Source organism: Erinaceus europaeus, chromosome 15, assembly GCF_950295315.1.
Source record: "Erinaceus europaeus chromosome 15, mEriEur2.1, whole genome shotgun sequence".
NCBI lineage: Eukaryota > Metazoa > Chordata > Mammalia > Eulipotyphla > Erinaceidae > Erinaceus > Erinaceus europaeus.
The window spans coordinates 35111602-35129988 of record NC_080176.1 but is presented as its reverse complement, the minus strand read 5'-3'; the positions used below and the strand labels follow the sequence as shown (position 1 = coordinate 35129988).

Genomic DNA, 18387 nt, shown 5'->3' with positions numbered 1-18387 from the left:
GGTAAAAGTCTTCAGAATCAGCAGATGTCAAAGTAATCATTAATCATTTGAACTAAATTTTACTAATTTTTTTCATCTTTTTTATTTCATTTTTTTTTTTTTTAGCTCTGGTTTATGGTGGTGTGGGCGACTGAACTTGTGACTTTGGAGCCTCAGGCATCACAGTCTGTTTGTATAGCCATTATGCTATCTACATTACCCTCTTTTTTTATTTATTTATTGAGGGATTAATGTTGTACATTTGACAGTAAATACAATAGTTTGTACATATATAACATTTCCCAGTATCCCACATAATGATACAACCCCCACTCTGCCATCCTGTTCCAGGACCTGAACCTCCACCCACTGACCCCAGAGTCTTTTACTTTGGTGCAATACATCAACTTTACTAAATTTTTTTATTTTACTTATTTTTATTTTAATGAGGAAGAAAGGGGGAAATAGAATAGAGCACTCCTCAGCTCTGGCTTATGGTGGTGACAAGGATAGAACCTGGGACATATAGATATACAGTTATAGAATCAGCCCATATTGTTGATCCTGGAAGAACAATTTCAGTTTTTAGTGAAAGGGATGGGGCACAAAACTCTGGTGGTGGGACTGTATGAAATTATAACTTACAATTTTGTAAATTAATATTAAATCACTAATAAACTATAAATAAATCAATGCCACACAGATGTATGTAAAAACTCTTCTTAAACCTGACAGAGTATCTGCTGGGGGTTGTACTGTTATGTGGAAAACTGGGAAGTGTTATGCATGTACAAACTATTGTATTTACTGTCAAATGTAAAACATTAATCCCCCAATAAATAAATTTAAAAAAAAAAACTTGACTAGAATTAACCCTTTAGTTTACTCAATTAAAGACTATTCCACACACTCACTCATTAGGTGGCTATCAATATATTTTAACAGAAGCACAGCACCACTGTAAAAAGATACTGTCACTACTCATCTAAAGTCAGAAAGAAAAGATGATTTCATTTATCAAGCATGATGCTCCTCTTTATTTTTTGTTTGAGCTGTGGCTATGTCAGCTAAGATCTGAAGTCTTTCTTTTTTAAAAAATGACTTATTTATTTTTACTAGAAAGAAACAGAAAGTGTTACACCCAGAGGTTCGAGTCCTGATCACACACAAGGAAGACTAGAATCACATTCAAGTACAAGAGCCTTTATTAGCAAGTTTAAGCTTGGACCACTGACACCATTCCATGCAAGGGAAGAGGGGAGACTCCGTGACCCTGATCATTCTTCATCCCACCTTTTTATAGTTATCACAGGGTGGGTACAGGTGAAACTATTTACACAGAACTAGGAACAGTTGGTTTCGGGTTAACAGCTGTTCTCAATATTCAGGGCTTTTCTCTAACCTCCACATTCCCCCCCCCCCCTTGTCTTTTGTAACTTCTGGGGCCCAATCTTGGGCCAATCTCTGTTTCTGACTACTGTCCTGGTATCCAGGTGAGGTTCAATGGGGTATGAGGAGCAGTAGCAGCAGGGACGAAGATTAGAGTCACCAGGAGAGAATTTGCAAAGTTTCCAGCAGAGCAACCAGAGCTTGAGCGGGTGTTTGGGGACAGACTCAAGTTGCCATAGGTCTTGAACTCTCCCGCCTCTGCTGCATGGATGTGGGAGTGGCGGATCCAAAGGCCGATACTGTCCACCTTCAGAGCCATGGGGGTGGCTAGGATGACAGTATAAGGTCCTTGCCACCGAGGCTCGAGTGTCTCTTTCTGGTGGCATCTCACCAGGACTGAGTCTCCGGGCTGGAAGGGATGAGGGTCTGGAGGAAGTGCAGCTTCATGTATTGCTCTCAGACTCAGCCACACATGCTTTGGGGCTTGAGCTATTTTCTATAAAGAGGCAAGTAGGTCCTAATCATTAATATCAGTGAGCAAGTCTGATATCAAGGCTGGGATTATGGGAGGGGGACGACCAAACATGATCTCAAATGGGGTCAGCTTTGCAGTATAGGGGGTATTCCTTACTCTATAAAGGGCAAAGGGAAGGAGAGTTATCCAGTCTATGCCAGTCTCCATAGTTAATTTTGTTAAGGTCTCCTTTAGAGTTCTTTTCATCCTTTCTACCTTTCCTGGGCATTGGGGCCTGTAGGCGCAATGTAATTTCCATTTTGCCCCAAGGACACCTACCAAGTTCTGGCTTACCTGGGAAGCAAAGGCTGGACCATTATCTGAGCTTAATTGAATAGGCATACCAAACCTGGGAAAAATCTCTTAAAGTAGTTTCTTCACCACTGTCTGGGCCATCTCCCTCTTAGTCGGGAATGCTTCAGTCCATCCTGAAAAGGTATCTACAAACACTAACATATATTTATACCCATATTTTCCTGGTTTTACTTCAGTGAAGTCTATCTCCTAGTAGACGCCTGGTCTGGTTCCTTTCTCATGTGCCCCGGAAATTCTAGGCTGACTGTTATCACCTAGACTTTTCTCCCTCAGCCAGTACCTCCCTTGCCCTTAGCTGTTCTTAAACCCCACCCCAGCCCCAGGCTGGAAACCCCCCCTCTGTGTAAGTTATTATTTTAAATCAAAGTTTACAGAGTCAGGTGGGAGTAAATAGCAGACACTCTCTTGCCTGAGGCTCCAAAGTCCCAGGTTCAATCCCCCCACACCACCATAAGCCAGAGCTGAGCAGTGTGCTGGGAAAAAAAAAAATCTGAGGCTCCAAAGTTTACAAAGTCTATTAGTGACCATGTGCCCCCCAAACTTTCATTTGCTGTATTTATTTCATGGATATCTCATAAAAGAGAAAGATGGAAAGAGAGGACAAAGCCCCACTGTGGTGTATGCAGTACCAGGAGCAAGCCCAGAGGCTCAGGCATACAAATTCTGTGCTATTCCTCCAGCCTGCCAAGACCCCTCTCCTTACCTCTCTCTCCCCCCACCCTGAAGACCCTGGGGGCCCTCTCCTCACCCTCTGCTCTGGAGAAAAATGGACTAAAGGGAGAAGGAGGGCAGCCACTAGCTCCCCACAAGGCCACACCCCTTCAGGCAGTGGGTGTTGAAGCCTAATACTCAACCTTGGCTGCTTCCCAGGGGTTCCCCAGTCCCCTCTCAAGGACAAGTCTACCATTAGTATGGGATTCCAGCAAAGAACTAGAAACAGTGAGACTCCACATACCCGCAATGGGAGCCCCAGATCCAGGTCAAGGGCTTGATATGTTGAGGCTCATGACACCCCAGAACAGACCCCTTTACTGAGAAGGCCTTCTGGAATATTTCCTAAGAAACACCCACACACATCCCCCTCCAAGTCACCCCTCCCCACACATCACCCATCTGTGTTCAGTTTGAACAGCACAGACATAATAACATAAAATAAGGTAAAATTAAAATAGATCTACTGAAAACTTGGGAGACAAAAGAAAATCTGAGATATAAACCTGACCGGTGTCATGGTCTCTATGTTCCTGACTCTCCAGATAGATTTTGTGCAGCAGCAGAAGCCACATGGTTGCAGCCACTTCCAGGCACTGAGATCCCATCTCTGGAGCCCATTTGCTCATGTGTAAGATAGTGATGATCACGTCTCACCAGTTGTTACAAAGACTGGGGGAGGAAGCACAGTGAAGAGCACTGGATTCTCAAACATGCAGTCCTCAGTCTGATGCCTGGCTGTATATGTCAAAGTGATGCTTTGGTTCTCAATCTCTCTCTCTCTCTCTCTCTCTCTCTCTCTGTGTGTGTGTGTGTGTGTCTCTTTCTCTCTCTCTCTCTCTGTCACACACACACACACACACACACACACATACACATTCTTTTTTGTTTTTTAAATACTTTTTAGAAGATTGGGGAGATCATTCCCAAATAGCACAAAGTTTGTCCAGAAGTAGACCACACAGTATCAGTTACTGGAGTTCCCACTGAGAACTCACTGTTATTTAGAGGTTTACATTATGTATTAGTGCATTTATGGATGAAGCATGCTATTTATGGATGAAGCAGGAGGACTGTGGACTTAGGGAAGGGACAGGTATCTCATTCTTTTATGCTTATTCCCGAATGCCTCTACCCCCTTCTTGGGAGAGACCTGCTTTCTAAGATGGGAGCAACCATTACTTTCCAACCCCAAGGACCAGTAGTTAAAGAAAAGAAAACAGTGCTATAGCCTGGGAAGTGATGTTCTGGTTCTCTATCTGTCCTCTTCCCTCTCATAAATATATAAATCTAAGTGGTGGTGTTTTGGGGGGAAATGGGGGAAGGGAAGGCTGACACTTGCTCCCTGCTCCCCATTATAAAAGGTCTGTCACACATTTTCTCAGCAAAGAATTGAAGGGAGAGCATGATTATCAGGTATATTATCTTTTAATTAGAAAGCATTCACACGTTAGGGCATGAAAGACAGACTTACATTACTTGGTGATCTGAGCAGAGAGATGGAGGGAGGGAGGGAAAAGAGGAGGAGAGGGAGAGAGAGACAGGGAGAGAGTAGGGAGAGAGGGAGGAGAGGGAGGGAGAGAGAGACAGGGAGAGAGCAGGGAGAGCAGGAGGAGAGGGAAGGAGAGGGAGAAAAGGAGAGACAGAAAGGGAGAGAGAGGGAGAGGGGGACAAGGAGAAGAGAGAGGGAGGGGGAGGGAGAGAGAAGGAGAGGCAGGAGAGGGAGGGAGGGGAAAAGATCAAAACTCCAAGGTTAAGCCCTTTAAAACCAAAGCTCCGCCTACCCTTTCTAAGCCAGGTCTGTAACCACTCCTACTTCTGGGAGGGACTTTCTCCCTCAGTGGTGGTACACATATTATCATACTCTAGGGCCTAGATTCAGTGCCCCAGTGCCAACTTGCAGGAGGAAAGCTTCATGAGCAAGAGAGCAGTGGTTCCTTCTCTTATTTATTTATTTATTTATTTATTTATGTATTTATACCAGAGCACTGCTCAGCTCTGGCTTTGGTGGTGTGGGGATTGAACTTGAGACTTTGAAGCCTCAGGTCTGAAAGTCTCTTTGCATAACCATTATACTATCTATCTATCTATCTATCTATCTATCTATCTATCTATCTATCTAATCTTTCCCTCTCTCTCTTTCTCTCTCTAGCTCCATCAAAAACAGGGGAGGAAATGTGGGGTTGCTGGGACTGGTGGAATTGTGTATGTACAGACTCCAACAGCAACTCTGGTGGCAAAAATGAAGAAATGAAGGGAGGAAGGGAGGAAAGGAGGGAGACAGGGAAGAAGGCAGGCAGGCCAAAACTAGTGCCATTGCCATTAAAGGCCAGGAGTCAGGATTGCTGTGTCTAGAGAAAGCATGAGACCTTAGATGCATTTGTGATTTCTGCCACCCAGTAAGAAACTCACTATTTAAGTTAATTTGTGACTTAGTGAATTTTATTTATTTTCCCTGTTTGGGGCAGTTCATGCACAACAAACTTTCCATCTGCTTCTGAGACAAGTGTTCCTCAGTCAATGTATGCTGGAATGTTTTTTTTTTTCTGGCTTTGTGCTAGGGTTTTAGCATTCACTAATATTGATTTTTTTTCAGTTTTTTATTCCTTTATTTTTTATTTTCTATTTTCACTGCAAGCCCCCCCCCCCCAGATTCCATCTCTGTAACTAACAGATGTCACAAGAGCAAGTCCAAAAATTCTGTTCATGAGAGGATGAGATTAGAAGGAGGGAGTTGAGAACTTTGCCTTGAAAGAGTATCTTTATAGTAAGCACACTTTTGAGGGAAGTTTAAGAATAGTGTGCTGGGTTTGGTGTTTTCCACTAAAGTAGGGCATGGGGGGAGGCTCCTCTCCTAGAGCATGATGGTCGAGGAGGACCTAGGTGGGGTCAAGAGTGTTATGCAGGAAACTGAGGAATGCTACACAAGTACTACCTACTGTACTTACTATTGACTAAAAACCATTGACACTCCCCCAATAAAAAATAAAATAAGAAGAGGGACACCAAACTTTCTCTCTGATTAAGAATGAAATGGAGGCACAAGTAGGTTTATTTTACAGAATAAGTAGTTAGACAGGTATGTTTGCTTCTATCATCACTAGGGCTTCACTGCTCCAGGCTGATATTTTTTTCTAAATAGAGAGACAGGAAGAGAGGGAAAGACACCAAACCACACACACACCCCAAAAAAGTCTCAGTCTCTTTCTTTGTCTCTCTTTTTCTACCTCTACTTCTCTATCTCACCATCTCCTTCCCTCTCTGTCTCAGAAAAAAAACTGTTTAAAGCATAGCAAAGTGCCTCTAGAATTTCTCACACAATTGATAAGTAACAATTATCTATGTCAAAAGTCATTATGAATATCATTATCATATTATTACTGATTAGCTTGAGCAGGGACTGATGATGACCATGAAGGGTGACAAAGTCACATTTTGGCTATGATTGTCCCTATTGTCAGCAGGTTATTCAGCACATAGCAGACATGCCAGCTCTGGCCTGTCTTGCCAGGTAAAGCTTCTAGAACTTTAGACTCAGCTCCCAATAAGTGACAAGGCAGAATCTATCACTATTACCATTAGATGCTTCTCTGTCTTGAGACTTGATAGCAGGAGATAGGGCAAACACACATGTGGAATGAAGGCTAGTAGAACCCTAGGAAGGTGCTTACCGAGTCACAGCTGAGTGAGTACAAGGATAGGGCCAGCTGGAATTAATGTGGGAGCAGTCTGGGGTGGAGGGAAGATCAGAAGATCAGCACTCATTGTTACTTGCTGCTAATTGAAAACAAAGGGAAAGGTAAATGTTATTTCAGATTCTTGACTAACACAGATAACTGAAGTGGTCATGAGGAACACTCTTGAATTTTTTTTTTAATTGATGACATCTCCCCAAGGAGTTGAAATGGCTAAACTGCCCCCAGATTCCCAGGTTCAGCCCTTCATTCTTTCCAGGGAATACTAATAGCCCTGACTTGCCTGAAGATTTTTCTGCCAAGAATGGGAGCAGGAAAAGCATGCTTCTAGAGGTATCAGCAAGTAACCTGATGGCCAGGCTAATAGTAGCCACAGGGAGTCGGGCTGTAGCGCAGCGGGTTAAGCGCAGGTGGCGCAAAGCACAAGGACCGGCATAAGGATCCCGGTTCGAACCCCGGCTCCCCACCTGCAGGGGAGTCGCTTCACAGGCGGTGAAGCAGGTCTGCAGGTGTCTATCTTTCTCTCCTCCTCTCTCCATTTCTCTCTGTCCTATCCAACAACACCAACAACAATAATAACTACAACAATAAAACAACAAGGGCAACAAAAGGGAATAAATAAATAAATATTAAAAAAATAAAAATAAAAAAAGAATTATATTAAAAAAAATAGTAGCCACAGTTCATCTTCAGAGCATCTTTGTATCCATGGAAATACTTCTTGATATACTAATTTTCATTCGAAAGTAGCCTGGGAGATGATTCAACAAATAGAGCTACATGGGTTCAATTCTAACACCAGACAGGAGCACCAAAGACAGAGACTGTTGGACTAGTGATTTGTGCTTCCAGTCAATCTCTCCCCCCCCCCCCCGCCCTCTCCCCTCTCTCTCACACACACACACAGAATGAAATGGGATGGGGAAGTGATTCAGCATTAGAGTGCATATAAAACAGACTTGGATTCCACTGCAACAAGAAAAGGTCAAAAATATGTGAAGTTCAGAATGTTCCTTTCCACAAAAGCCATCCTGTCAATCTGAAACACTTAACTCATCATTAATCATGAGAAACAGATTTTGAGGGCAGTACTCTGAACAAGCACCCAACTGCCGTGAACTCCTATTGCAGTTGCTTCCTATAGGTGAGAACACTGGATTTGAATACCAGGAATGTGCTTCTTTCAGATCTGAGGGAGATGAGATGACAAGAAAGATTTATTTAACGCAGCTACCTCTCTCCTTTCTTCCTTAGACTTTTTTCTGTTGAGTAAAATTTGATTTATTTAGAGATCAAGCCTGGTTGTAAACAGTCTTGAAAACTTTTGCACTGTTTTACTGCAAAAAAATTAATTTCTTTATTGGGGAATTAATGTTTTACATTCAACAGTAAATACAATAGTTTGTACATGCATAACATTTTCCAGTTTTCCATAGAACAATGCAACCCCTACTAGGTCCTCTGTCATCCTTCTTGGATCTATATTCTCCCCACCCACCCCCACCCACAGACCCCAGAGTCTTTTACATTGATGCAATACGCCAATTCCAGGTGAGGTTCTATTTGTGTTTTCTCTTCTGATCTTGTTTTTCAACTTCTGCCTAAGAGTGAGATCATCCCATATTCATCCTTCTGTTTCTGACTTATTTCACTCAACATGAATTTTTCAAGGTCCATCCAAGATCGGCTGAAAAAACTGAAGTCACCATTTTTTATGGCTGAGTAGCATTCCATTGTGTATATATACCACAACTTGCTCAGCCACTCATCTGTTGTTGGACACCTGGGTTGTTTCCAGGTTTTGGCTATTACAAATTGTGCTGCCAAAAACATCTACACAGATCTTTTTGGATGGGTGTGTTGGGTTCCTTAGGATATATCCCCAGGAGAGGAATTGCAGGATCATAGGGTAGGTCCATTTCTAGCCTTCTGAGAGTTCTCCAAACTGTTCTCAACAGAAGTTGGACACAGAGATATTGGTCTGTATGTTTCTTTTTTGGTTGTGTCCCTGTCTGCTTTTGGTATCAAAGTGATGTTGGCTTCATAGAAGCTGGAAGGGAGTATTTCAGTGTCTTCAATCTCCTGGAATACTTTTAAAAGTAGAGGTATTAGTTCTTCTTTGAATGTTTTGTAAAATTCATTTGTAAAACCATCTGGTCCAGGACTTTTATTTTGGGGAAGATGTTTGATAACTGTTTCAATTTCATTAGCTGTGATGGGCCTGTTCATGTTATCTACTTCCTGTTTACTTAGTTTTGAAAGTTGGTAGGTATCTAGGAAATCGTCCATTTCTTCCAGGTTCTCTAGCTTGGTGGCATATAGTTGTTCATAGAAGCTTCACATGATATGTTGAATTTCTGTGGTGTCTTTTGTGATATCCCCTCTTTCATTTACTATCTGATTTATTTGGGTCTTCTCCCTTTTTTGTTTTGTGAGTCTGGCTAAAGGTTTTTCGATTTTGTTCACTCTTTCAAAGAACCAACATTTACTTTCGGTTTGAGCCCCCAGCTCCCCACCTGAAGAGGAGTTGCTTCACAAGCGGTGAAGCAGGTGTGCAGGTGTCTATCTTTCTCTGCCCCTCTCTGTCTTCCCCTCCTCTCTCCATTTCTCTCTGTCCTGTCCAATATCAACAACATCAATAACAACAGTAATAACTACAACAATAAAACAACAAAAGCAACAAAAGGGAATCAATAAATAAATGTTAATAGAAACTCAGAGAAGGATGGTGATAATTTGGTGTACATTAGCACTAACGCTTATTTTTTCCAAAGTCCCCACCTGTAGGTGAGTAAGCTTCACTAGTGGTGAAGCAGTGCGGTAAAGTCTCTCTTTCTCGTTCTCTGTCTCCCTTCCTTCTCAATGTCTGTCTCTATCTAAAATAAATAACCAAATAAGTAAATATTTTTTGAAATCAAAATCCACATAAACCTAAAATGTAAGCAACTTTTAAAATGTTTCTGTATATTCACATTAGGATGCACTTATCCTGGTCTAATTTCTGCAAAGCCACATCATGCATACAGGCTTGCGTTCACTTGTTCAATCTTTCCTTCCTAATATACTCTGTATTAGGCTATGCAGCTGTGCAGCTGCATGTGATGCTTGCTGGGTAAGAGGGGGTGACTCAGCATCTCTTTCTCTCTTCGTGTTCCTGTGGATTGGAACTTATTGTCATGGACTTTATTTTAGGGAAACAATGTGACAGGTGAATTACTCTGCTCTTCATTCAGATTTTCTGACATGTTGGGGTTACAAAGAGAAGACCCAGTAAAAGACATACAAACAAGGTGTTGACTATTCTAAGAATCAAAGGAATCATTCTATAGGGCAAAATAATAATGGAAAAATAATGTTCACAGTGGGCAATTGACACTTTGTTGCTCCAAAAGAATTTCCTTAGTAGTCCTTCTCACAAAAAGAAGTTGTTCCGAATACACTGAGAGTTTTGTCTGCCTTGAGGTTTTTGGTATTCTTGTCACTTAGAAAAGTGGATGAGAGAAATCTGTTGAAAATTGGGCCAGCAAATAGCCCGCTTGGACAGTGGTCTTGCTTTTCCATGCATTTCACCTAGGGTCAAGCCACTGGAAGAAGTTTTAATGTTGTGGTGTGTCTCCCCACTCCCATATCTAACTGAAAAAATCAGCCAGGAGCAGTGAAGCCCTGACAACAATATCAACAACAAAGTTGCTGAATTTTGATAAAATGCAGCTACTAAAAAGGTAAAATTTTACCTTGATCTTGGGACTTGATTTGTTAATATGTTAGTATCAGTTCATTCATAGAGCCATCAGGTGTTCTGACTCCAGGAGCTCTTGTTGAGTACTCACAGGTGGAGTCATAAGGCCTAAGGTCACTAGAGGGACTACAGTATAAACACTGATCTGAAGAACTGTACAGTTTCAAGAACCACACAGCAACCAAAAGATAAAGAAGCATATAGAACCACTGACAAATCATAGCACTAGTAGTGTACAGTGCATAGTCCGAGGACTAGCTCTAACCATATTTAATGATATACATCTTTAGTCTGCACAGAAAAGCTACTCAGAAGTCAAACACATCCTCTTGAGGCCCTTTGTGAGATTTTACATGTGTGAGATTCTATATGCACTGAAAGCAATGTTTGTGAAAGAAAGATATACTTATTAGGATCTCTTTTCTTTTAATATAGCATGAATGAGATGACAAAGGACCTAGTGGGGGTTGTACTGTTATGTGGAAAACTGAGAAATGTTATGCATGTACAAACTATTGTATTTACTGTCAAACATAAAACATCAGTCCCCCAATAAAGAAGTTAAAAAATATATGCCATGAATGAATGACACAAAAAACCTTGCACATGTGTGACATCACCGATTTTTTAACTTTATTAGTGACTTAATATTGGTCCACAAAATTATGAGACAACAGGTGTGATTCTGCATTGTTCCCTTCACAAAGATTGATTATATGCTGGGCCACAGAGATATCCTAAGCACATATACAAATATAAAAATTATAAAATGTGACTTCTCGGACCATAAAGGTAATAAATTAGAAATCAACCAAAAAAAGAAAAGAAATTTCCCCAAAGTCTGGAGACTAAACAATATGCTTCTGAACAATAAAGGGATTCATTGCAGAGATCAAAAAGAAATTGAGAATTACCTTGATAGCAATGAAAATTAAATCAGCAACTAGACCCTGTGGGATGCAGCACAGGCAGTCCTCAGATGGAAGTTCATGGAAATACAGGCCCACCAGCAGCAACAAATGCTGGAGAGGCTGTGGGGACAGAGGAACCCTTTTGCATTGCTGGTGGGAATGTAGATTGGTACAGCCTCTGTGGAGAGCAGTCTGGAAAATTCTCACAAGGCTAGACATGGACCTTCCATATGATCCAGTAATTCCTCTCCTGGGATTATACCCCAAGGACTCCATAACACCCAACCAAAAAGAGGTGTGCACTCCTATGTTCATAGCAGCACAATTCATAATAGCTAAAACCTGGAAGCAACCCAGGTGCCCAACAACAGATGAGTGGCTGAGGAAGCTGTGGCATATATACATAATGGAATACTATGCAGCTATCAAGAACAATGAACCCACCTTCTCTGACCCATCCTGGACAGAGCTAGAAGGAATTATGTTAAGTGAGCTAAGTCAGAAAGATAAAGATGTGTATGGGGTGATCCCACTCATCAACAGAAGTTGAGAAAGAAGACCTGAAAGGGAAACTAAAAGCAGGATCTGACTAAATTGAAAGTAGGGCACCAAAGTAAAAACCCTGTGGTGAGGGGTAGACATGCAGCTTCCTGGGCCAGTGGGGGGTGGGAGTGGGTGGGAGGGATGGGTCACAGTCTTTTGGTGGTGGGAATGGTATTTATGTACACTCCTAGTAAAGTGTAGTCATATAAATTACTAGTTAATTAATATGAGAGGGGGAAAATTAATTGTATGTCTCAAAGTTTTTCAAAACACGGACTGAGTCTTTTTAATATATAGGCTGTGTATTTGATATGCGGACTCTCTCAAAAGCCTAGACCAAGTAGATCAGAAGCAACCAATAGCACAGCTGTATATAAGATACTGGGTACTGTACAGCAAACCCTAACAAAAGGACTTTTCAAAGTTAACCCAATTACCAAATAATGTGATGATAACATTAACTATCGATTGTCTTTTTGAACCCTAAGACAGCAGGAACCTCACATATCCACTATAGAGCCTCTACTCCCCCCCAGTCCTAGAACCTTTGGATAGGGCCCACTTTCCCGTATGCCTCTCCCAATACTTATCAAATAATATTGCATCTGCCGATCGCAACCTAATCAACACAACAATTGCCACCTCAACATGCTTCAGCTCAGACTGAGTCCAGAGACTTCACGTGTGGAATGACAACTCTTCAGCTTCATTACTCGGGTGAGACCTTTCCTTTCATAGTATTCTCTAATTCCATCCCAGGTGGTTCACTTTCTAACAAAGTCCCAAAACCTAGATATACACCAGTTTCGGTGAGAGAGAGCATATGTTCACACGTATGCATAAACTACTGCAAAATATATACCTGAAAGCAGAAGTACACTAGAGTTTGTAGTGAGTACCCCCCTAACACTTCCTCTCCACTAGTCCAATCTTTGGGTCCATGATTACTCAACAATTTGTTTGGCTTTGTATGTTAACTCTCTTTTCAGTCACCAGGTTCCAGATGCCATCAGGATGCCGGCCAGGCTTCCCTGGACTGAAGACCCCACCAATGTGTCCTGGAGCTCCGCTTCCCCGGAGACCCACCCTACTAGGGAAAGAGAGAGGCAGACTGGGAGTGTGGATGGACCAGTCAACGCCCATGTTCAGCGGGGAAGCAATTACAGAAGCTAGACCTTCCACCTTCTGCAACCCACAACGACCCTGGGCCCATGCTCCCAGAAGGATAGAGAAAGGGAAAGCTACCAGGGGCGAGGGTGGGATATGGAGATTGGGTGGTGGGAATTGTGTGGAGTTGTACCCCTCCTACCCTATGGTTTTGTTAATTTATCCTTTCTTAAATAAAAAAAAAAGAAAAAAAGAAATACAGGCCCATATTAATAAACAGGAGAAATCCCTAGTAAACCATCTAACAACCTAAACCAACTAGAAGTGGAGCAACAAAGAGACCCAACAGTCAGCAGGATACTGTAGACTTGATATCCCTGATGAACACTGATGCAAAGATCCTCAACAAAATCTTGGAATTGAATCCAATAAGATATTAAGAGAATAATCCATCAAGATCAAGTGAGATTCGTCCCTGGGAAACAGGGATCGTTCAACATCTGCAAGTCAGTCAATGTAATCCACTCTATCAACAAAAAGAAAGATAAAAATCATATGATTTTATCAATTGATAGAGAAAAAAACATTCAACAATTGGGAATGACTAAATTAAACTATCATTATTTTCAGATAATATGTTGATATACCTAGAGGATCCCAGAAACTCCGCCAAGAAACTACTAGAAATAATCAATAAATTCAGTAAAGTAGCAGGCTACAAAATCAATACCCACAAATCTGTGGAATTTCCCTACACAAAAGATGGGTCAGAGGAAATGAAATTGAAGGAAGCAATCCCATTTATAACTGAATCTATAAAGAGTAAATACCTAGGAATAAATCTAACAAAGGATGTAAGGGGCCTTTTCAAGGAAAACTATAAGGCACTGTTAAAAGAAATAGAAGATGACAAAGAGAAGTGGAAGAACATCCCCTGTTCATGGATGGGAAGAATAAATATCATTAAATAACAATTCTGCCAAAAGCAACCCATAGATTCAATGCAATCCCTATTAAAATCCCAACAACATATATCAAGGAAATTGAACAGATTCTTCAAAAATTCATGTGAACTTTTGAAAAACCACGAATAGCAAAAGAACTCCAAAGGAAAAAGAAAAAAAAATGGAGGTGTCACAATGCCTGACTATACTACAAAGCAGTGGTAGTTAAAATAGTGTGGTACTGGAACAAAAATGGTCATATGGACCAATGAAATACAATAGAGGGTCCATAACGTAACATACATATATACATATAGGTACTTCATATATGACAAACTGGTCAAATCTGCCCAATGGGGAAAAGAAGTTCTCTTTAACAAGTGATGTTGGCAGAATTGGATAGCCACATGTAGGAAAATAAAACTAGACCAGCAACTAACACCATACACCAAAATTAACTCAAAATGGACCAAAGATCTGGATATTAGACCTGAAAGTATAAAATACATAGAAGAACATATCAGTGAACCATTTCATTACATTAACACTGAAGATGTATTTGGAGACTTCACCCCGTGGGCAAGGGAAACAAAAAACACGATTGAACAAATATTAAATTAAAATTAAAATATTAAATTAAATTAAAAGTTTCTATACATCAAAAGAAAATTCTGTAAGGATAAACAGAAATCCTAGCAACTGGGAGAATATATTTGCACACCATACTTCAGACAAGCAGTTGATATCAACTGCCTATAAAGAACTCATGCAGCTCAACAAGGAAAAAAAAAAAAAGAACAACCCAATTAAAAAGTTCTCTAAAGGACATAGTGGGGGTTGTATTGTTATATGGAAAACTGGGAAATGTTATGCATGTACAAACTATTGTACTTACTGTCAAATGAAAAACATTAATTCCCCAATAAAGAAATTTTTCAAAAAAGTGTTCTAGCCGCTTCCCCAGAGACCCACCCTACTAGGGAAAGAGAGAGGCAGACTGGGAGTATGGACTGACCAGTCAATGCCCATGTTCAGCAGGGAAGCAATTACAGAAGCCAGACCTTCCACCTTCTGCAACCCACAATGACCCTGGGTCCATGCTCCCAGAGGGATAGAGAATAGGAAAGCTATCAGGGGAGGGGGTGGGATATGGAGATTGGGTGGTGGGAATTGTGTGGAATTGTACCCCTCCTACCCTATGGTTTTGTTAATTAATCCTTTCTTAAATAAAAAAGAAAAAAAAAGTGCTCTAAAGAAGAGAGATGCATGGCCCAAAGACAGAGGTAGAAATGCTCCAATTTACTCATCACCAGAGAAATGCAAATTCAAAGGGATATATGTACCCCATGTAAATAGCAGCACTATTCACAATAGCCAAAATTTGGAATCATCTAAAATGCCTTTTGACAGATGACTGGATAAAAATGTTATGGGACATGCACAATGGAGTACCACTCAGCAATAACAAAGATGATTTTACATGCTTTGGAATAAAATGGATGTAACTTGAGGACATTATGCTTAGTGAAGTAAGCAAGGAAGTAAAGGAAAACCACAGGATGATTGCACTCATGTGGAATTTAGAGAATTGAACACACATACTTGAAATAAATAAGCAAACTAAATGCAACCCATATTTAGACTATGAAAAACTATTGTGGTTATCTAGAGGGGCAGGCACAGAGTAAAGTGTGAAATTATAATCCTATTGATTTATATTCTCATAAATCACTATCAATGTTACATACAAGAGGGGAAGTAGATGTAATACTTCGAGTTCTTTAACTGCCTAAGTACAAACATCTGCTTTAGCCTAAGTACCAATACCTCATATTTGTAAGATGATCAAAATCTGACACTGGGCTTAAACTGTTTAAGGAGCTCTAAAAATATATCTGCATATATAGCATTTTAAACATCTAAGTCAAACACAACTTTAGGTCAGACAGACCAAGACCACTTGGCCCTGTCAGTATCTAAAATATGAAGATGTTCAGATACCACTAAAGGGCACAAAGCAAAGTGAGGTCTAATATATTACTATAGATACTAACCATTGGATTAGCATAGCAAACAAACTCCCAACTAACCTGGTTTTAATAACAATTAATTAAACCTATTCTTTTTTTTTAATTTTTTTAGATTTATTTATTCCTTTTTGTTGCTCTTGTTGTTTTATTGTTGTAGTTATTGTTGTTCTTGATGTTGTCGTTGTTGGATAGGATAGAGAGAAATGGAGAGAGGAGGGAAGACAGAGAGGGGGAGAGAAAGATTGACACCTGCAGACCTGCTTCACAGCTTGTGAAGTGACTCCCCTGCAAGAGGGGAGTCGGGGCTCGAACCGGGATACTTCTGCAGGTCCTTGCACTCTGCGCCACATGAGCCTAACCCGCTGCACTACTGTTCGACTCCCTAATTAACCCTATTCTAAGCTTTTTCTTATTTATTTATTCCCTTTTGTTGCCCTTGTTGAAGCTATTATTGTTGTTTTTCTTGATGTCGTCACTGTTAGATAGGACAGAGAGAAATGGAGAGAGGAGGGGAAGACAGAGAGGAGGAGAGAAAGATAGACACCTGTAGACCTGCTTCACTACCTGTGAAGCAACGCCCCTGCAAGTGGAGAGCCAGGGGCTCGAACCAGGATTCTTATGATGGTCCTTGAACCTCTAGGACTATGCCCATACTTCTTCATATTTCTTCTCTCTGTTTCCTTACCACCATACCACCTATGATGATCTCAACCAAATTGCTACTAGTGCTGTCATCCCACGTTATGCTGCTACTGAATTCTTACTATGGACTGCAATGAGAGACATGGAGCCTGAGATGTCAACCTTGCAACTCTTTCCTAACACATGGGACTACCTAAAACCCCCTTTCGATGAGACATCATCTAACAATGTTACAGATACTAGTTATAGGGTAGTGTTTAGGGTACTGAGTACAGGTGTACATGTAAGCTTGGGGCAACTATATAACTAAAAGTAATAGTATTCAGTGGTCCTTGATGATTAGACTTAGACCTAATAAACCTGGAATCCTAGTTGCAGTGCCTAAAGAAGGCATTATAAATTCTCTAATTGATCAGACCCAGACCAAATTACCTTAGCAATCTAACAGAAAGGCCCAAAGAAGACAGATCCCAAAAAGCTAATTCTAGTTGGACTGAACAAATGACACTCAATGCTTAAACAACTGACAGAAAGCCTAAGGTCATCAGACAAAGAGAGGACTACAAAAGTTGAATAAGGGTAAGAGACTGGCTCACTTAATAATGGCCCTGTTGGTCAATATCACACCATCTGGGGCCCTGGTCAGGGAATTCTTGGACTCCCATACAAATATGATGGGACTAGACCACAAATGGATCCCTCTCTGTACGACTACTGTTCACTTCTATCAGGAACATCATTACAAGCCCTCTTGTGGGCCTTCCCAGGACCTTACCCTACCCATAAAGCAGTTATGGTAGGGAATCTGCCACTTGAGGAAGACTGGCCCTGAAATGAGTGCATCCTGCATTATTCCCAGGTGTGATCATGAGCTGCAAGCTCAGACCAATAGGGACTTAGAGGTTACACAGGTTCTGGTGTTAACTATAAATATAAACATGAGCCATGGGTCAGGTGAATGGAGGTAAATAGTTAATTCTATCTATCCACAGAATATTTTCAATAATGGGAGCTACACTCTGTCCTAATCTCACTCTCTAACCCTTTTCTCTGACACCATTTTCTCAGACAGTGTTTTTAGCCAACTTCATGCTAGCTATCAAAATCAAGCAAAAACTACCATAGTCATGGGTCCCTATAAACATGCCTAAAATGGACTTATGAGCTTTCTTCCAGCCTAACATCGCTAATATCATCAGCTCTATTCCTACTTTTTGGTTCTTGTTCATTAATCATTTTGTCTTGCTCTGTATCCTGCCACCTTCCAGACACCAAGTTGCATTTGTTACCATGATTCCATCCTGACTTCTTTAGACAGCCAATTTCACCAACCTCACCTCTCCAGAGCCTTACCCCACTAGGGAAAGATAGAAACAGGCTGGGGGGGGGGGTGCAGTTTGGACAGTAGCACAGTGGGTTAAGCGCACATGACACGAAGCGCAAGGACTGGTACAAGGATCCTGGTCCGAGCCCCCGGCTCCCCACTTGCAGGGGAGTCATTTCATAGGTGGTGAAAGCAGGTCTGCAGGTTATCTTTTTCTCCCCCTCTCTGCCTTCCCCTCCTCTCTCCATTTCTCTCTGTCCTATCTAACAACAACATCAATAACAACAATAACTTACAACAACAATAAAAAAATCAAGGGCAACAAAAGGGAAAATAAATAAATATTTAAATTTTAAATAAATAAATAAATAAACAGTCTGGGGGAATGGATCAACCTGGCAATGCCCAATCCAGTGGAGAAGCAATTACAGAAGCCAAAACTCCTGCTTTCTGCAACCCAAAAAAAACTTTAATCCATACTCCCAGTGGGAGAGAAGTGATGGGAGGAAGAAGATAAGAGGGCTCTGAACTCCAGCTCTATCAA

At 41.1% G+C, this 18387-nt stretch overlaps 1 protein-coding gene across 2 annotated transcripts in view; it reads right to left on the bottom strand.

Annotated features, from left to right (window-relative positions):
• Nucleotides 1-1168: 1168 nt before the first annotated feature.
• The window catches only part of GATA6 (GATA binding protein 6), a 95687-nt gene continuing 78468 nt past the window's right edge, over nucleotides 1169-18387 (bottom strand). Inside the window, exons 7-8 of one of the 2 annotated variants that reach the window (XM_060173565.1) lie at nucleotides 6580-6685; nucleotides 1169-1864 (exon numbers count right to left, since the gene is read on the bottom strand). In XM_060173565.1, coding sequence (XP_060029548.1) covers nucleotides 6584-6685 — 102 coding nt within the window. In that variant the 3' untranslated portion in view covers nucleotides 1169-1864; nucleotides 6580-6583. Of the gene's footprint in view, nucleotides 1865-1902; nucleotides 2769-6579; nucleotides 6686-18387 lie in introns of those variants that run through there. The other variant, XM_060173566.1, reaches the window with a different exon arrangement.